This window comes from Spironucleus salmonicida, chromosome 3 (assembly GCF_000497125.1).
Source record: "Spironucleus salmonicida strain ATCC 50377 chromosome 3, whole genome shotgun sequence".
Classification (NCBI taxonomy): Eukaryota; Fornicata; order Diplomonadida; family Hexamitidae; genus Spironucleus; species Spironucleus salmonicida.
The window spans coordinates 316,727-333,037 of NC_090598.1; the positions used below are offsets into that span (position 1 = coordinate 316,727).

At 30.0% G+C, this 16,311-nt stretch overlaps 11 protein-coding genes across 11 annotated transcripts; 5 read left to right on the plus strand and 6 right to left on the minus strand. All coding sequences in view use genetic code 6, as the record gives it.

The window, feature by feature from the left end:
* Positions 1–368: 368 nt before the first annotated feature.
* Positions 369–1,373, plus strand: SS50377_22425 (uncharacterized protein; the record flags this gene model as incomplete). Its single annotated transcript, XM_067906315.1, has 1 exon — positions 369–1,373. The coding sequence occupies one exon, from the start codon at positions 369–371 to the stop codon at positions 1,371–1,373; it is 1,005 nt and encodes a 334-aa protein (XP_067765583.1).
* Positions 1,374–1,620: 247 nt separating this feature from the next.
* Positions 1,621–2,109, minus strand: SS50377_22426 (uncharacterized protein; the record flags this gene model as incomplete). Its single annotated transcript, XM_067906316.1, has 1 exon — positions 1,621–2,109. The coding sequence occupies one exon, from the start codon at positions 2,107–2,109 to the stop codon at positions 1,621–1,623; it is 489 nt and encodes a 162-aa protein (XP_067765584.1).
* Positions 2,110–2,157: 48 nt separating this feature from the next.
* On the plus strand, positions 2,158–2,835 carry SS50377_22427 (uncharacterized protein; the record flags this gene model as incomplete). Its single annotated transcript, XM_067906317.1, has 1 exon — positions 2,158–2,835. One exon carries the CDS (start codon positions 2,158–2,160, stop codon positions 2,833–2,835), a length of 678 nt encoding a protein of 225 aa, XP_067765585.1.
* Positions 2,836–3,058: 223 nt separating this feature from the next.
* Positions 3,059–3,340, plus strand: SS50377_22428 (uncharacterized protein; the record flags this gene model as incomplete). The annotated part of the gene is made up of 1 exon (XM_067906318.1): positions 3,059–3,340. One exon carries the CDS (start codon positions 3,059–3,061, stop codon positions 3,338–3,340), a length of 282 nt encoding a protein of 93 aa, XP_067765586.1.
* Positions 3,341–3,351: 11 nt separating this feature from the next.
* SS50377_22429 (Phosphatidylserine decarboxylase) lies at positions 3,352–4,296 on the minus strand (the record flags this gene model as incomplete). The annotated part of the gene is made up of 1 exon (XM_067906319.1): positions 3,352–4,296. The coding sequence occupies one exon, from the start codon at positions 4,294–4,296 to the stop codon at positions 3,352–3,354; it is 945 nt and encodes a 314-aa protein (XP_067765587.1).
* Positions 4,297–4,356: 60 nt separating this feature from the next.
* SS50377_22430 (Zinc finger domain-containing protein) lies at positions 4,357–7,551 on the plus strand (the record flags this gene model as incomplete). The annotated part of the gene is made up of 1 exon (XM_067906320.1): positions 4,357–7,551. One exon carries the CDS (start codon positions 4,357–4,359, stop codon positions 7,549–7,551), a length of 3,195 nt encoding a protein of 1,064 aa, XP_067765588.1.
* An 11-nt stretch (positions 7,552–7,562) lies between these two features.
* On the minus strand, positions 7,563–7,991 carry SS50377_22431 (putative Cytosine deaminase; the record flags this gene model as incomplete). The annotated part of the gene is made up of 1 exon (XM_067906321.1): positions 7,563–7,991. The coding sequence occupies one exon, from the start codon at positions 7,989–7,991 to the stop codon at positions 7,563–7,565; it is 429 nt and encodes a 142-aa protein (XP_067765589.1).
* Positions 7,992–8,018: 27 nt separating this feature from the next.
* On the minus strand, positions 8,019–10,679 carry SS50377_22432 (WD40 repeat protein; the record flags this gene model as incomplete). The annotated part of the gene is made up of 1 exon (XM_067906322.1): positions 8,019–10,679. One exon carries the CDS (start codon positions 10,677–10,679, stop codon positions 8,019–8,021), a length of 2,661 nt encoding a protein of 886 aa, XP_067765590.1.
* A 51-nt stretch (positions 10,680–10,730) lies between these two features.
* Positions 10,731–12,251, minus strand: SS50377_22433 (uncharacterized protein; the record flags this gene model as incomplete). The annotated part of the gene is made up of 1 exon (XM_067906323.1): positions 10,731–12,251. One exon carries the CDS (start codon positions 12,249–12,251, stop codon positions 10,731–10,733), a length of 1,521 nt encoding a protein of 506 aa, XP_067765591.1.
* Positions 12,252–12,446: 195 nt separating this feature from the next.
* SS50377_22434 (Elongation factor 2) lies at positions 12,447–15,224 on the minus strand (the record flags this gene model as incomplete). Its single annotated transcript, XM_067906324.1, has 1 exon — positions 12,447–15,224. The coding sequence occupies one exon, from the start codon at positions 15,222–15,224 to the stop codon at positions 12,447–12,449; it is 2,778 nt and encodes a 925-aa protein (XP_067765592.1).
* Positions 15,225–15,290: 66 nt separating this feature from the next.
* On the plus strand, positions 15,291–16,277 carry SS50377_22435 (uncharacterized protein; the record flags this gene model as incomplete). Its single annotated transcript, XM_067906325.1, has 1 exon — positions 15,291–16,277. The coding sequence occupies one exon, from the start codon at positions 15,291–15,293 to the stop codon at positions 16,275–16,277; it is 987 nt and encodes a 328-aa protein (XP_067765593.1).
* Positions 16,278–16,311: the final 34 nt, after the last annotated feature.

Sequence of the window (16,311 nt, forward strand, 5' to 3'; positions counted from 1 at the left end):
GTCAGTACAATTTTAAATGAGTTAGATTAAATAGATTATGTAAAGTTATTTAATTAACTAAGCTATATCAATACAACATAAAAGTATGTTTATATAATTTTATAACTTATAATTATTAGCTAATTTAAGTTTAGTCAATATTTATTACTGCACATATAATTGTAGATTTATTAATAAGGTAAAGATGACTTCTATTATTTAATAATTTATTGACGGAGACTATAAATGATTAGAAAATTATTATCCCTTTAAATAAATAATTATTTTACTAAATCTAGTGTATGTAACTTACGCATATGATGTATCATATTTTAATTAACAATAATTTATTTATTATATGACAATATTATTTTAAATTTGGTTAAAAAATGTTAACTCCGTTAATATTATTAGTAACATCAGGATAATCGATATAATAGTTTGAAGTGTCTAATAATATAGAGTTTAGTAATTAAAATTAATAATTAACGAACATAAGTGTAAGCCTATTATCAAATACTATTGGGTAATAACCGTTAACTTTTAAAGAAGTAGCTCAGTAAATTTCTTAAAACAACTTGTTGAATCGAATTTCTTGTCATTCATTTTAATATTAAACAGCCCTAATTGGAAGAAATTTAAAGGATGTATCACCTTTTTTTTCTTCAGGAGTTACTGATTAGGAAATTGTTTAAAATGCTAATTTTTAGAATATTGATTATGTATAAATTCCGGGTAAAGTTATATTTTCATAATAAAATTTTAAAACATAGAATGATTTGTCTTTTATCTGTTAGCTTGGAAATTGTGATGATTTTGATAAAACTGATGATTACTATAACCATGTCTTAAAATTCTATTTAAAAATGAGGTCTTTGAAAAAGCCTTATTTGCTAGTTATTTAAAGTGGGGGTGAAAATTTATTTAACTAAATTGAAGCTATCAAAATTTTAAATTTTTTGCTAAACGAATCATTAACTACAGAATTAAACATTATTTCCTTAGGTGATACTGATTTTGGAGGTTTAAACATTTCACATACTATATAGTTTGATAATGAAATTAACTAAAATTTAAGTTATAAGGAGTCAAATATCATTAGATAAAATAGGTTTAATTAGCTGAACATTAGATAAGTTATGAACAGAACAATCTTTATGCCTAGTATTTTGTTCACAAAAGGTCCTTATTTTAATAATAAATAATATATGCACGTATCATAGTTATCTGAAGTACCAAAATTAGTTGAACAAGCACTTATTTTTTAAGATAATAAAATTACCGGCTAAGAAAAATTAAATATTTTATCCTTTGGTGCTTTAGTGTCTTATTTTTCATTAATTATTGTTTCTGCCATAATTTTGTGTGTAAAATAACTATGCAGTAAATATTGATAGTAAATTTTTATAGGTGACCAGCAAAAGTAATATATTTATTTTCTATTTGAGTATTAGCTATTGTCTTGTTTGAAAAGTTTTAACATGTTTTTAAATATATAATAATATTCTGCTGCCTACTAGGCTTATTTATTATTTCAGTAAATTGAACACAAATCTATAATGCGTTTAATAATGCTAATTTTAGTTCATCAGACTAAATTATTACATAGTACTTCACTTAGTTCGTTTTGTTAAAAATGAATCATTTCTACCTCTTTTTAACATCACTCAAAAATTTCTATTTTCGAATGAAACTATTCTAGCTCTGAACATACTGCCCTAGCACCTCTAACTATCCTTAACTCATTTAGCTCTTATACATCTGCCAAAATTTTCTAGTCTCGTGGATTGTAACAATTTTTGGGGCGTACTTCATTATTTTACTAGCATAATTAACAACCTAGTTTCCACTAATTTTAGCCAAGTTTGCTCTCGAGCTTAATGGATTAAAAAGTGAACTATCAATTTTAGTAATAGGAACGGCTTCGCTTTTTGGCTTCTCGTCGATCTGGAAGTATTATTTCTTTTCCTATTTTTTCTGGTTCATTTACTGAAGTTAGTTCCACATTTCGTCTAATTGCTGATTTGTAAGTGATGCTTATATTTTTTCTGTTTCATTAGTTTCTTCTGAAGAATAATTTTATGAAGACGAACCTTGATATGTTGAATCTGACTGTTCTGATTCTGACATTTCAACATAGTTCGTAAATAATATATATTATTATTATTATTAGTTTTAATGGAAGTGGTATTCTTTTACTTCTAGAATTTGTAAGTGGTAGATTTAGAGATTGCAAGATTGGTTTCAGGCATCTAAGATAAATATTATTAACCAGCTTATGCGAAGTTTTTATTATACTAAAACATTGATAACTAATTTTAATTTATTAGATTAAACTCTGGAATAAATTTTACTGATTTTTACATTAATAACATAAGTCTATATTCCGAAGAGATACTTTATTATAAAATAGACTGTATTAATAATATAAACTAGTCTATTTAAGTGTACAATTTTCTATAGTTTTTAAGTCTAAATATGCAAAATAGATAGATACTCATTCTTTTTGGTGATAATTTAGTTAATTTATATATAACAGGGGATATATCTGTTAGTTAAATATAAGATGAAAGAATTGCTGCTCTTAAACTAATATAAAAGTCAAGTAATGTATAAAAATTACCATATTTGCTGTAATATTTTGGTAACATCACTTAGACATAAGATCATTTTTCCGACTTGATGTCTGCTTTATAATTATCAGAGTTTGTTACTGATATTGCTAACTATAAATGTAATCCTAGTAAAAATTATCCAATGTTTTGGTTTTTATTAGGATTTTTTAGTATGACCGGATTCAGTTTAATAATGTTATATCTTATACATAAATCTAATAATAACAATTTTATCATGTGAATAGTAAATTATTTATAGTAAATATAAATCGAATGAGGATTTTAAAGTTAAATCAGTATAAACTCACATACTCACAAAGTTGTATCTACATATTGTATATATATAATTTTAACCTGATTTTAGTGGTATAACAATATAATAATACAGTGTTCAGATTTATCACTATTTTAAAAAATTTGCACTTAACTATATAGAATATTAATAAATCGTTTCACTACCACAGATGAATAGACTAAAGCCACTACAAATAAAACCAACATCAAGACAAAATTCGTTAACAACCAGGTCATAATCGACAGCCTGCTTGCCTACAATTAGATCTAAACTATAACAAGTACATTACAGTCATGATGCTCCACCATTGCACCTAAAACAGATAAATTCACTAGACTCTTTTGAGCTGCAGCTCTAAGGTGCATTTAATAGCAAAAAACTTAAGTATAAGACACCTCTAGAGCGTCTACGCGGTGAAATTAAGCACATACAGAAAGAAACCGAAAAGTGAATAAAATACTCTCACTAGCACGTATTCACGATCTGAACCACCTCATCACCAGCTTATACACACCCACCTTTAACGATCTACCAGCGCTCACAAACATTCATTTCATAAATAACATATACTCCTTGACAGAAACACCCAATTTCTTGACCAGCTGCGTAAAAATCGCTCTCAGTAAATTAGACGCCCCGAACACCTTGGACAAATACCACAAAAGCGTTGCGGCCTTTCCAATCTCCATGAACTACAAATCGTGAATTATCACAAACGATTCTAGGAAGCTTTCCGATGGTGTTTTTGTTCAACGGGAACCACCCTTTCACAATTTCAAGTACACGCGAAAAGACGAAATTGAACGGTGCGACGACCTGCTGGCTGTTAGCGCTGGACAGTTGGAAGTAGCAGTAGCCGTACTTACTGTTTTTGGTATTCGCGCACCCTGTAACGGTCTCAAAGGTGTTCTAGAGTCCTACTTCGGCCTTTACCATTTCACTGGCAGAAAAATCTCCGAAAAATGCTTGCGAGCAATCCACAGGGCAGTAAATGCTGTTAATTTGTGACTCAGCGCGCACCAAAATACCGTCAATTTGCACGAAATGCCGCTAGTTTGCGATTGGGCGTTTATGAAAATCCTGCAAACTTAAATAGGTGGAATTAGACGTGGCATGCGAGTTGGCGCGTTTTTAGATGTATTTTATTATCAAATGCTGCGTGAAAAGGAAATTGAAAGGGCGGGAAACAAATCGATTGATCTAGTGTGCAATCAGGCTACGGGGTGAAAATATGAGCAGCGGTATAGAGAATGAGGAATAGTGGTTGGCTAGGAACGAAAAATACGTTATAAATGACACTATAAGGGGCAGTGTGAATGCTAGTATAATGCTGTATTGAATTATGAGGATGAAAAATATCAAAAATGGGGCAATTAGGAGCAAAAATATCGATGCGAGTTTGTGCATTTTTAACAGTATCAATATAAGTGTATAATAATAATAAAATATTTAGTTTTCACTTCTATTATGAAGAGGTTAAAACAATTGCTAAAACCAGAAAATAATCAGACGTGTAATAAAAATGTAAAGGAATATGAATGTTATTTTAACTGTAAAACTTGTAATGTCGTTGATGATGCTATGTATTGCTAAAAATGTTTTTATTCTGGCAATCATATAGATCATGACTGGACTTGCATTAAAAATGTAGAGGGAGTTTGTGACTGTGGTGACATGTCTGCTCTTAAATAAGGATGCTTCACACATACTATTAATTCTGACGAGGTTTAGTGGAATTTAATGTTTGAGAATTATACAGATTTAGAATTAAATGAAATTTATAAAATAATATTAAGTAATATGAAAAATTAGACCTTATTTACTTTTATAAGCGGACATCGGGTTTTAATAGAAATTTTTTTCTTCATTTATTTAACTAAAGCAGATATATTATAGTTAAAAAATTTCAATAAAGCAATTAATATTATTTTAATGAGCGATTAAGACACACTAATTGAAGATGTACTATATAATTAATAATTTCATGATATTATAGTAGATAGTTTATTAATTAGAAGAGTATTTTTGTTTAAATTGTCAAAATTTTTGCCAAATCTATATGTGAGACATACGGATTTTTTTTCATCTCTCAACTCATGCTAATTTTTATAATCAGCTTATGGGTTTTAATATTTGGTTGATACTTAATTTTTTAAAGATATTTTAATTTTCTAATCAAAATTTTTTTAAGATGAAACTTTAATCACACAATACGAACAATTATTTTTGGGATCATATAATAAGGTACCTTAGTTTCAGTATATTGTTAGAGATAATTTGGAATTTATGAAGGCATTTGTAGATTTTTAAATTTAATAGTCAATATCACTTATAGCACCTTACAATGAATATCCAAATTTTGATATTTATCTGTCATAACTTTTTAGATAAAATTAAGTTAATTCGTCTTATATAAGCCCTTTGTATAAGTTTGCTGATGCATGTGGATATGAATATTACAAGTTTGATCAGCTCGAGTTTATGAGCTCAATGCTTTCTACTGATGTTAACACTATCTCATAAAAATATTCGGCAATCATAGCTAACTTGATTGATTATTATTTAGAGAAAGAATATTTCCGGATTGATATAAATTTATTTTAGTTTTATCCATCTTATGTACCATAACTTATGTTCATCAAATTAGTGTCATTGTATAATTTGGACGTAAAATAGTTTTTTGATTAGATTTGTAATTAAGTAAAAACTTCCATTACCAAAGATAAATTAATTTTATAATTAATTTAATAGTTTATTAGAATATATTGGTTTTTGACTACTTTAAATTGGAAAATATTTCCAAGAAATCATGATGATAACTAAGAAATTAATAATGTATTATTACAAGAAGTATATTTTATGGATTATTTTAACCTGATGAATTCGTTCACAACACGAATAATCACTTTAGCTAACTAAAATATTATTTAACTTGTTGATAAATGTTTACCATAGTTTGACTAAGATGCTAATAATTATTTTTTTGTAAAGTTTATTTTAAATATTATAATGGATAAGACAATACCAAATTATGAGAAACTGGTTTAGTATTTTACCATGTAATGTTTTACCTTTACAGAAGATTTTGCATAATCAATTAAAGGCTTATAAAATTGCTATTATGATAAAGGATTATAAATTTAATTAAAATTTCTTATGGGTAAATGTAATGTTATTAAATCAATTGTTTCAGATACCAAATATTAGTTAAAAATGTTTGATGAATTATAGTATTTTTAACTTCTTGATACTTAAACCTAAATTATTATTAATTATTCTTTAATGAAAGGATAAACAACACTTCTACCATAGTTTTTACACTATGAAGAATTTATTAACTATAAAAATTTAGAATTCATTAAATCTAATATTAATATTGAAGATTTTATTAGGTAATCTATATAAGAAAAAAGCCCAAATAAGGATCTTTACTATTATATTTCTTTATGTCTTCTATTAAAACTGAATACGAATGGATCTCAAAACTGTACTGATATTTTAAACATATATTCTGATGATCATTTAACGTTATTTATTGGTAATGAAGTATAATAATTAGGATTTAAATAAAAAATCACAGTTTTACAAAGATATAGCATATTAAAGGATAAGTACCAATAATAATCATCTACTCTTCTTATTCAAGATTTCTAGATGAATAGAAACAAAAAAGTTGATGAAAATAATAAACAAATTTGCTGTGCGTGCCATTAAATTATAGAAGAAGATAAAGCTATATGTCTGTATGATATTTATCCTAGAACACTTAACTTATTCAATCTTGATACACTTAGAACATGCAAGCATTTGCACCACTAATAATGTGTGGATATAGGTTTTGGATGTGCAATTTGTCCAAAAGATAATTAGTTTTACTTGTATCATGTTTTAAAGTAAAATTCATGTTCAAGTTTCTAGAAAGATGATTAGTTGCTTAATATACTATAGTAACTCAACGTTGACTTATAATAAGTATACACATAATTTACATAACTTGTCGATTAAGCATTAATCTAACCTTTTGCTTAATAAGATCAGATAAGATTAAAAATGTATCTCAAAGAGTAACTTTATATTATGTAATAACTGTACTACCAAAATATTATTATTTTAGATAATTCTGAAATTGCGAAGGTAATTAAAAAGGAGTTATAGTTTGAGACATTTGTAAAGTAAATTATTTAGATTGAAAAATTTTCTATAGTAGTAGATTTACCTAAATCAACATACTATATAATTAATCTAATGGGAACTCAAAAATGTTATTATTGTTCTAATTAGCTAAAACATTCAATATCAACTTTTCAATGTTTATCTTGTGGTAAATTTTACCACCATACTTGCCTAACTACAATTTTAGGATGCGATTGTCGTAGTAAAAATTCTTATATTATTGATTATACTAATATGACAATTCTAAACTATTAAACAGAAATGAGTTTCAGAGCTCCATATAGATCAAAAATTGGTACAATAGCTTCAAGTCTAGAAGGTCCAGAATCATTTTTAGACTTAGGCTTGCTCAGCCATCTTATTTTCCTAATAATTACCGGAGATATTTATATATAACAAGATGACAATCAGCTTTTGCTCAGGGATGACTAATCTGGATCGGAATAATACTATTCTGATAGCTACGAAGACGAAGACTTTGAAATGTGATAATAATTCATTCATTGTGATATTTTTTCATTTTTATGATCAAAAAACTATTACAGTAAGGTTATAGCCTGCTATTCATAAGTAGTATCTTACTGCCAATTCAGCTTTTAATCTTAAATACCTTTCAAACTGCAAATTCCACCAAATTTGTCATTTTTTGCAGCGAAGATAACTTTCTAAATCCCTGCCTATGCAAGAGCTGCCGCACACATTATGCAAGGTTCTACTGTAGTGTAGCAAATTACGTTAGATAGATTCGCATATTTTTCGTTTTATAGTTACTCAATCATATATAGACATTTAATTTCAGCGTGTAGAATAGACGAGAATGAATCATTATACGCTGTTGCTAAAACTATTCCATCACACATCATCGCGCAGCCTATTGGGACATGCTTCTCCACAAGTGCGATTCTGGCTACTTCCATAGCCCTCTCCATTTTAATTAAAAATTATATAATTCCCAATCACTATTACGCTTTTTTCATGCTCTCCTTTCTCCTCTGTACCTTGACCTCGATAACCTGCTCCTCGACATCGTCAATTTGCATCTGGCATTATCTCACCCTCTCGAGCCCCAAGAAGCTTTGGAACCCCTTTAAACCGACCCCACGAACGGCCTCAGTTGCGATTTAAACGCTCCCAGCCAAGCTACGGAGCCCGTTTTTGAACTATGCATCGGTCACGCCATTAAACCTCTAAACAAACACCTAAACGCTCTAAATCAGAGCCTGCAGGTCGCTGCCGGAGCCTTTTCGCAACATGTCCCCAAAAACACCAGCGAGCTCTGCAGCGCAATCCTCGCCGATTTGGGCCCACAAACTCGCCTATTTCGAATCGCGAGCAATCATCAGAATACACTTCTCCACAACATCGAAAACACCCATTTTGCACGCTGCCTGGATGCAGAAAATAGGCTGCTTCTCGTAGTTTTGGACCACGAAATCGCGATTTACGCCCGTAAGAACTCCCTAAATCCGGCCGAATTTCCGCTCGAAAACGACGATTCCGAAGCTCGTCGCCACGTAAATAAAGCGCTGATTTGTACTGATTTTGATGGAAATCACGCGCGCTTCAAGTTTGCGCTGCTCAATTTGCTGGATTGGATCGAAAAATCGACGCGTTTTGAGGTCGATTTTCTGTGTCAAATTGATCAAATTCCGCTCGTCTGCAGTGACCTGCGGCAGTTTGTGCGTCCGTAGTTGCTCAGAAACGCTATCAGAATCGATGTTTTCGAAGTCCAAATTGATCGAAATTTAGAGCTTTTGAACCATTGTGAGAACCTTCCCATTCGAAATGTTATAAATTAAGAGATATTTCGAGTAGCCGCCGAGAATTAGCAGGTCTCCTTATATTGCTAGTGAAGTTATTTGAGTAGATTTGTGATTTTTGTTGATTATTCCCTACCTGAGTAGCGTTGCAGCATTGATATGGTTGATTTGGGTTGCGGATTCAACATCAAATACGCTTATACAGCCATTTGCCAGGAACACTGCTACCTGAGTATTCTCCATGAATGCGAAACCGAGTATTTCGTGTGTTTCATCAAGGGTGGAAATCGGCTTTCCTGAAGAGAATGTATCCATGATTCTCAACGTTTTGTCCCAGGATGTCGAATATAGCTCACCGTTACCGGTTGGGTTGAATTTAAGCTATGAGATCGGTCCTGTATGATACTTGCATGAATCAATTAGAAGAGATGTTCTAAGATCGAAAATGTTTACGTTAAACTGTTGGTCAGAAGCTGCAATTATTTCGCCACTGGGATCGACAGAAACGTGGTCAAATGAGTTATTCTCAGTTTTAAATGTCCTAAAAATAATGTTTTTCTTTAAATCATAGCAAATAACTGAGTCAATGCCAGCACTTACAAGAGCTTTGCTGGATTTAAAGAATTAAATATCTCTGACATCACCATTATGTGCTTGGAAGCGAGTTTGAACTTAGTTTTTAAAAATGTCAAATATGATAATCTCACCGTTAATTTAACCAATAGCAATAAATCTATTATCTGGAGAGATATCAAAGGCCTGCATATTTATAGCAGTTTGATCATTTGTTTCCAATACTTGTGTCTGGAAATTATATATTTTAACTGTTTTCTCGTATTTACTTGACATGGCGACATATTAATTATTATAAGATAAAATAGATGTAATTGGATAAGGAGAAAGTGAAACTGTATGATTGATTTCGCTATCAACTATATAGTAGTAATGACCATTTGATAAGCCTAACGATAATGCCTTTTTAGATGAGTTATAATGAGATGTAGTAACTATTGGATTTGGTTATTAATCTTCTTCAAAAATATTTTACTATGATTTTAAGTAAAAAGAAACAAAGGGATGTTAGTTGTCTTCTAATATGAATCCAGGCTCCCAATATTATATATTACCAGATTGAAGTGTAACTATCAAGTTAAAATTAGCAAATTCCCCAGAAGAGTACTTATCATTAATTAATTCAAATTCTTCTGGAATTAAAGTTTATAACTTTAACTTTGATAAATAACTTAAAACATCAAATGATTCGTTATTAGGCTATAAGTGAACATCCCGAATTGGATCAGGAGACTAAATAATAAATGGATGTCTTTCAAACATTTAGAATAATAATCTTTACTCTTATAATGATTAAATTCGACTATCTAAATAAAATTAAACAGGTTATATTTAAATGTTAGACTTATTAGAAGCTACAATAAAGTTATTATCCATTGAAAATTTGACTGAAGAAGGTTTGAACGGAAGAAGGAACTGATATATTTAATTTTAATTACTAGAATTTAAAATAATTATTGTGTTACCAGAGTTATACATAAAGAATTAACCATCATCCGAAAATTAAATTGACTAGATATTAACCACTCTTTTTGTAAATACAGGTAAATAGTTCCTATTATAAAAAGTAATGGTCTAACGGGAGTCTAATATACAGATAAATTCTTTTGATACTCCAAACTAGACTATATTGAATAAAGACTCAAATGGAAGTACTTGTGAAGAATTGCTCTTTACTGTATATGTCTTTAAGTAATTATAAGCAGAAGAATATACAATACCTTCTAATTCTACAATACCAGCATCTGTATTAGCAGAAGCAAGTACATCTTAAAACTAGAACATTTTTTTAAAGTGAAAAATAAAAATTTATTATTATTATACATTATATTTACGTCATATCAAAAGCACTTCTGCATCAACAAGTTCGATAAATAAATACTAAAACTCAATATCCTCAAATAAATAAACCTACTTCCCACTCTAAGTTAAAGATGCAATTTACCCTTCTAACCTTAAAACAATTAGATCTCCTGCTTTGAAACTAAGATGTTATAATGGTTCATACTTTCCATTTACAAAACAACCCTTCGAAAATACAGAATTTACAGACTTTAATACCCTGGAATTGGTTTGGCTAAAACCGACTGAAAATCTCGTGTTTGCACGTACTAATTTAAATTAGAATATTTGAATTCCTTCAGATAACTTAAGGAAAAATCTCGAAGGTTCCTAGTTGATCCAGGAGTGAGACGCTCGGTGATTTTGACAGGTCCCGATATTATTAATATTCGTTGTTTCGAATTATTGGTTTAGCACATCGATGTCCGCTTGGTCGAGTTCAACGCCTTCTCGAGAGCGAAGAATTAATTCAAAAGGGCCCGTTTCATTAAAGCTTAAGTTGAAGAAAATAGATGTTCTAGTTTATTTTGAAGGAATTTTTTCGATTTATGTCGTTAGCAGATTTCTAACTTCCAGAAAGGCACCTTCTACAGGAGGAGCTGTAACTACTTCGTATATATTGTTCACACAAAATTCTAACGGCAAAACTAAGCTAGCTGACGTCCTTTCGTTGCCGATCGTTTATCCACCAGGAATAACACGGAGAGATGTTCTAGGCATAAATTTAGTACTAGATGTCTCTAAAGATGGATCTGTTGATCCATTTTGACTGCCTAATTTTTACACAACACCTAGTTGTTATTCTATTCTGGTGAGTCTAACATTTAGGTCTTAGTATACTTTTTCAACTTAATTATTAGCGGCTATATATGTTTTATTAATGCCAAGAAGATGCTTTCCTAGTAAGTTTAAGTCTGCAAAATGCTCATTAGCAAGTGATTTAGGGTATTTTTCTTAACAAAATTCACATTCTTCTTCAGCATAAGAGCATCTCTCAAGGTGAAGTATCATATCTCCACGAGGTATTGAAACACTGCATCCATTAACACAAGGTATTAAAAAGCGACCACAAAACTGAAAATGGTCTTACATAGCACTAGCTTCTAAAATAATACCACAAAATTCACAACTAACTAACCTTTTGTTACAAAACTTTTATAAATGTTCATAAATATCCATATTGGCTACAAATTTTCCGCAATCATTAGGACAACAAAGTTTTGCTTATTTACAAGATTTAGAATGAGATAATAAGTCGTTGTATGAAACAATTGCATCACAAAAGCATCTATATTTTGAAGTTTTTAATTAACTCTATAATAGATCATCTTGTTTAATATCTATAACCGGTGAGTTACAAACGCAACAGGAACTACCACAAAGTTAGGCGCAATAATCACATAATTAGCAGTTACAAGGCTAAATTTTTTACCCTGTAAATGCAGAATTAGTACACTTAGAGCACTATAGATTACTATTCGTATTGGATATTGTTTCTTTTACCATAGGATACATTTTTAAAAGAAATGAGAGACATATATATTTACATAAAATAAACCAAATATATATTTGTGTTAAAATTAATTTATTATATAGATATACAACATTATATTAAAAATGATAAATTTATATTGTTATGTGTTTTTTAAATAAAAAATGATAGTTTTTAGATAATTATATTATTATAATAGAAATATAGTATATATAATATCACCTCTTTTTAGCAATAGTCCTCTGTTTTTCTGCATCCTCCACAATATCTTCCACAATCAGGCCTTTTTTCATCAATATATCAACTACAACTAATTCTGCTTCAGACTAATGTTTACCTTAAACTCCCCATTCTACCTCGTCATCTTCTCCTATTAGGCCTCTTCTGGGATCTTCTTCAAGTAAAATATCTTCAATTCCCAAAAATTCGACTTCGGCCTGGCCAGAGGCGGCTGAGCGCATTTCTCTAGGAAAAACAAGCCCAAACCTAACCGGAATAAATGCTTAAATTTAAACTGTCTTTTAAGTAAAATTATTAAAATTAATTTACTTAGCATTAAATTTTTAAAGAACTTGTAACGAACTTTACTAAACATTAAGAGGAGTTGAAATTACTGTTATAAGATGGGGCTCAGATATACGTAAATTTGACTATGTGATAGTACATCTGATGAAGTATGATATTGAGGCCAACGAAGACGTAATTGAAGGTCTTAATGTCAAAAAATAATTTGAGAACTATGAAGAAATAATTTAGTATAGGTCTGTTGGGTTATCATAATTAGATGTCAACATTTCCTACTTATTAAGACTAATAAAAATAGATAGATTTTCTATTTATTCTAAACAAAGTGGGCCAGAATTGATGTTTGATATAAAAGCATGTTTTATTATAAGTTACCAAAGATTATCTAAATTTTAGGACATAAACAACTTATTATTATATTTATCCTCATAAATGATGTCGAAATTGGCAATAGAACTATTGTTTTGCACCGTTGGAAGCACAAACGCTTCTAAATTATATTTTATAGCAGTAAATTCAGTATTTAACTCATTTTTCATAATTAATAATTCTAATCCTTATATATGAATGTCATTTTTCAACTGATTTTAGCTTTATAACCCAAGGTATTCATAGTACAGCGGCATATAATCTAAATAGTTTGAAATCACAGGAATGTTCTTAACAAAAACCTATCGTTTTAATGCATTAGTATCATCTGAAAAAATACTCTAATAAACAAAATTTTAATTCTCAAGCAAAGTCTCCGTTAACTTTGGATATTTTTTCAAATAGTTATTCTTTTGCGCATTGACAGGGACCTCCTTTATTTTAAATGTGGAGTCACTTATCACAAATCTAATATTTTCGGCCAATTTGGTAATATTTTCAATACATAAATCTAAGTGTACATCTCCACAAACACTCAGCTAAAGCTCACCCTGTGATGAGATCTAAAACGAACAGCTATTATCATATTTAGCAAAATATGCCAAAACCTCGCTAAGTTTACCAAATTCTGAAAAAAGTTCAGTGAATAAAGTGACAGTGATTAATGGCTTCTAGTATTTTAAAATATTAAAATTTATTTATCTAACTTTTTCTCCAATTACTTATATTTGATCAGCATTGATCTCTACAACCTATCTGCGTCCCTTTAACATCAATTTAGCTGAAATACTAAAATCACCTAAACCATCCCCGTCAACTTCCGCTTCTTCGTCATAAACTTAATACAAAATGCTGTTATTACACAACTAAACATCTGTTCCAATAACGATTAAGCAGCCGCTAGAATAGCAATTTGTTTATGTAATTCTTACATATTTACCAAATGGTTAATATATATTATTAATTTATACCAGCTCCCCCTTTTCAGTGTAAAATTTCCTGTCTAGTTAGAGCTATAAATTATCGTTTTTTACGACTCGAACAATTGCTAAGAAATTATCAGTTACATCTTTTGAATTAATTTAAAGTTTATCGAGTTATTTTAACCCAGCTAAAATCGAATCAATTTCTGTGATTTAATACAACTTTTAGATGTATAAATTTGGCTTGCATATATTATTTTATATTATTTGATCAAATACAACCTGACTTAAAGCAAAAATTGTCTACAAAAGCCACATTGGAAGGTCTGTTTGCTACATAATTTGCGGTGGGCTTAAGTTGAGCTTTTGAACCAATTTGAGTGTTTTCTTGGGCTTTTTATACGCATTTTCAATTATTTCTAGTACATATGTCATGAGACAGCGGCCTGAACCTTGCTTAATTCCAGTTTCCGTCAAAATTGTGTTTGGGAGAGCAATTTTTTAAATCAGCGCTTCAAGTTGAATAGAGCCAAGTTATGGGGCAAGTTTTTAGACAATTTTAGCTGCTTCATAACAGTCGAAACCCCACTTATCGATACCGCTGCAGATAATGACATTTTTAGCGAAATCGAAGTATTCAGTACCTAATTCTTAGTTCACTTCTGCGATGACTTCTAAAATTCTATCAAAAACAGCTACTGACGACATTTAAAGCTCACAAAATAATCTGTCTGTTTTATTTAGCCCAAGTATTATATTGATATTGAGCTATTTCAGCATTTTCATGATTGCCCGTGTTTGGGAGGAGACCGATTCTACAATATCTACGAGGAGTAGAGCTGAATCTGAGAGGGCAAGCGCCTAAAGAACCTCCGACTGGAAATCACAATGACCGGGTGAGTCGAAAAGATGGAAAAGGGCCGGATATGGTTTTTCGAAGCGTTTGGAGACTGAGACCAATGACACTGCTGAGGATTTCATTGTAATGCATCGTTGTTATTCAAGAGGAAGGAAGTCCAAGGTGCGCAGCTCGCCTGCTTGCTGGTGATTGACTAGGTCATTTGAGGCTAGGAGGGAATCTGAAAGTGATGTTTTGCCGTGATCAATATGGGCACAAATTGTAAAATTGAAAATACGGTCTGAGTGCCCTTAAAGTTTTTAAATAAGATCTAATGTCATTAAGGAATGGAAACTAGTAATAAACTATTATTTTATATAAATAATGAATTAATATAAAAATTTCAAATGTCAGCAAATTCTTTTAGTAATCATACAGGATAATTAAGAAAAAATTTACCAAAATTTGTTAAAAATTACTGTTCCAATTACTATATCTCAGGTATGAGAACTAATGTACAGATGCAAGGATATGCTCTTACTAATTTTTCTGGTACAGAATAGGAGGGTTCGTTTTCGAATAATAAGTCAGATAACATGACACCAGTAATTTTGGATAGTTATTAATCATTTGAAAAACATGACGAAGTTAGTATTCTTTCTGCTCAAAATGAAGTACTTATTAGTACACCAACGAAATAAATTTATATAAATGCTTAAGAATAATTAGAGAAAATTAATGATAAATTAAATTCATATAATTCCAATGCTCCAATAGTTTCATTAGATGGATAAACACCACAGACTTCTCAGTTAGATAAATCAAACGTAGTTATTAAATCAACTTCAGTCTAGAATTTATATAACTAAGTATTTAATGCATCAAAAATAAAGCACTTGAAGAAAAATAACGAATTGCATCCTGATTTTACTAAGACACTCAATCCATAAAAGTTAACTGAAGAATAACTTTTAGTACAATTACTAGCAAAATATGAACCAGATCTGTTACACGCTTTATAGAGACACAGGAAATAAAGAAGAACAAGAGTTGATGAAAATGGTAATTTAATTAGTTAAGAGACTTCAATGACAAATATGACCTGTATGGCCGAAACACCTAGCTAATTTATGGGCAAATTAAAAAGAAATTATTAACATAAAGTTGACGAATCTATTAAATAATAAACAATTATAGATAAACATCACTATCTTAAAAATAAAATTAGAGCCTTATAAGCAGAAATAGACAGCGGTAAGGTAAAAGTTATTAATGCTAGAACTTAACTAGAATAAGTATCAGTAGTTCTTGGTGAATAATTAGCTATGAATGAAAAGCATGAAGAAAATCTTTGCGATATGAAAATATCATAAGCAGAGCGTATGGGATTTTGATTGATGAAATTTTTAAACTCTATAAATATATATC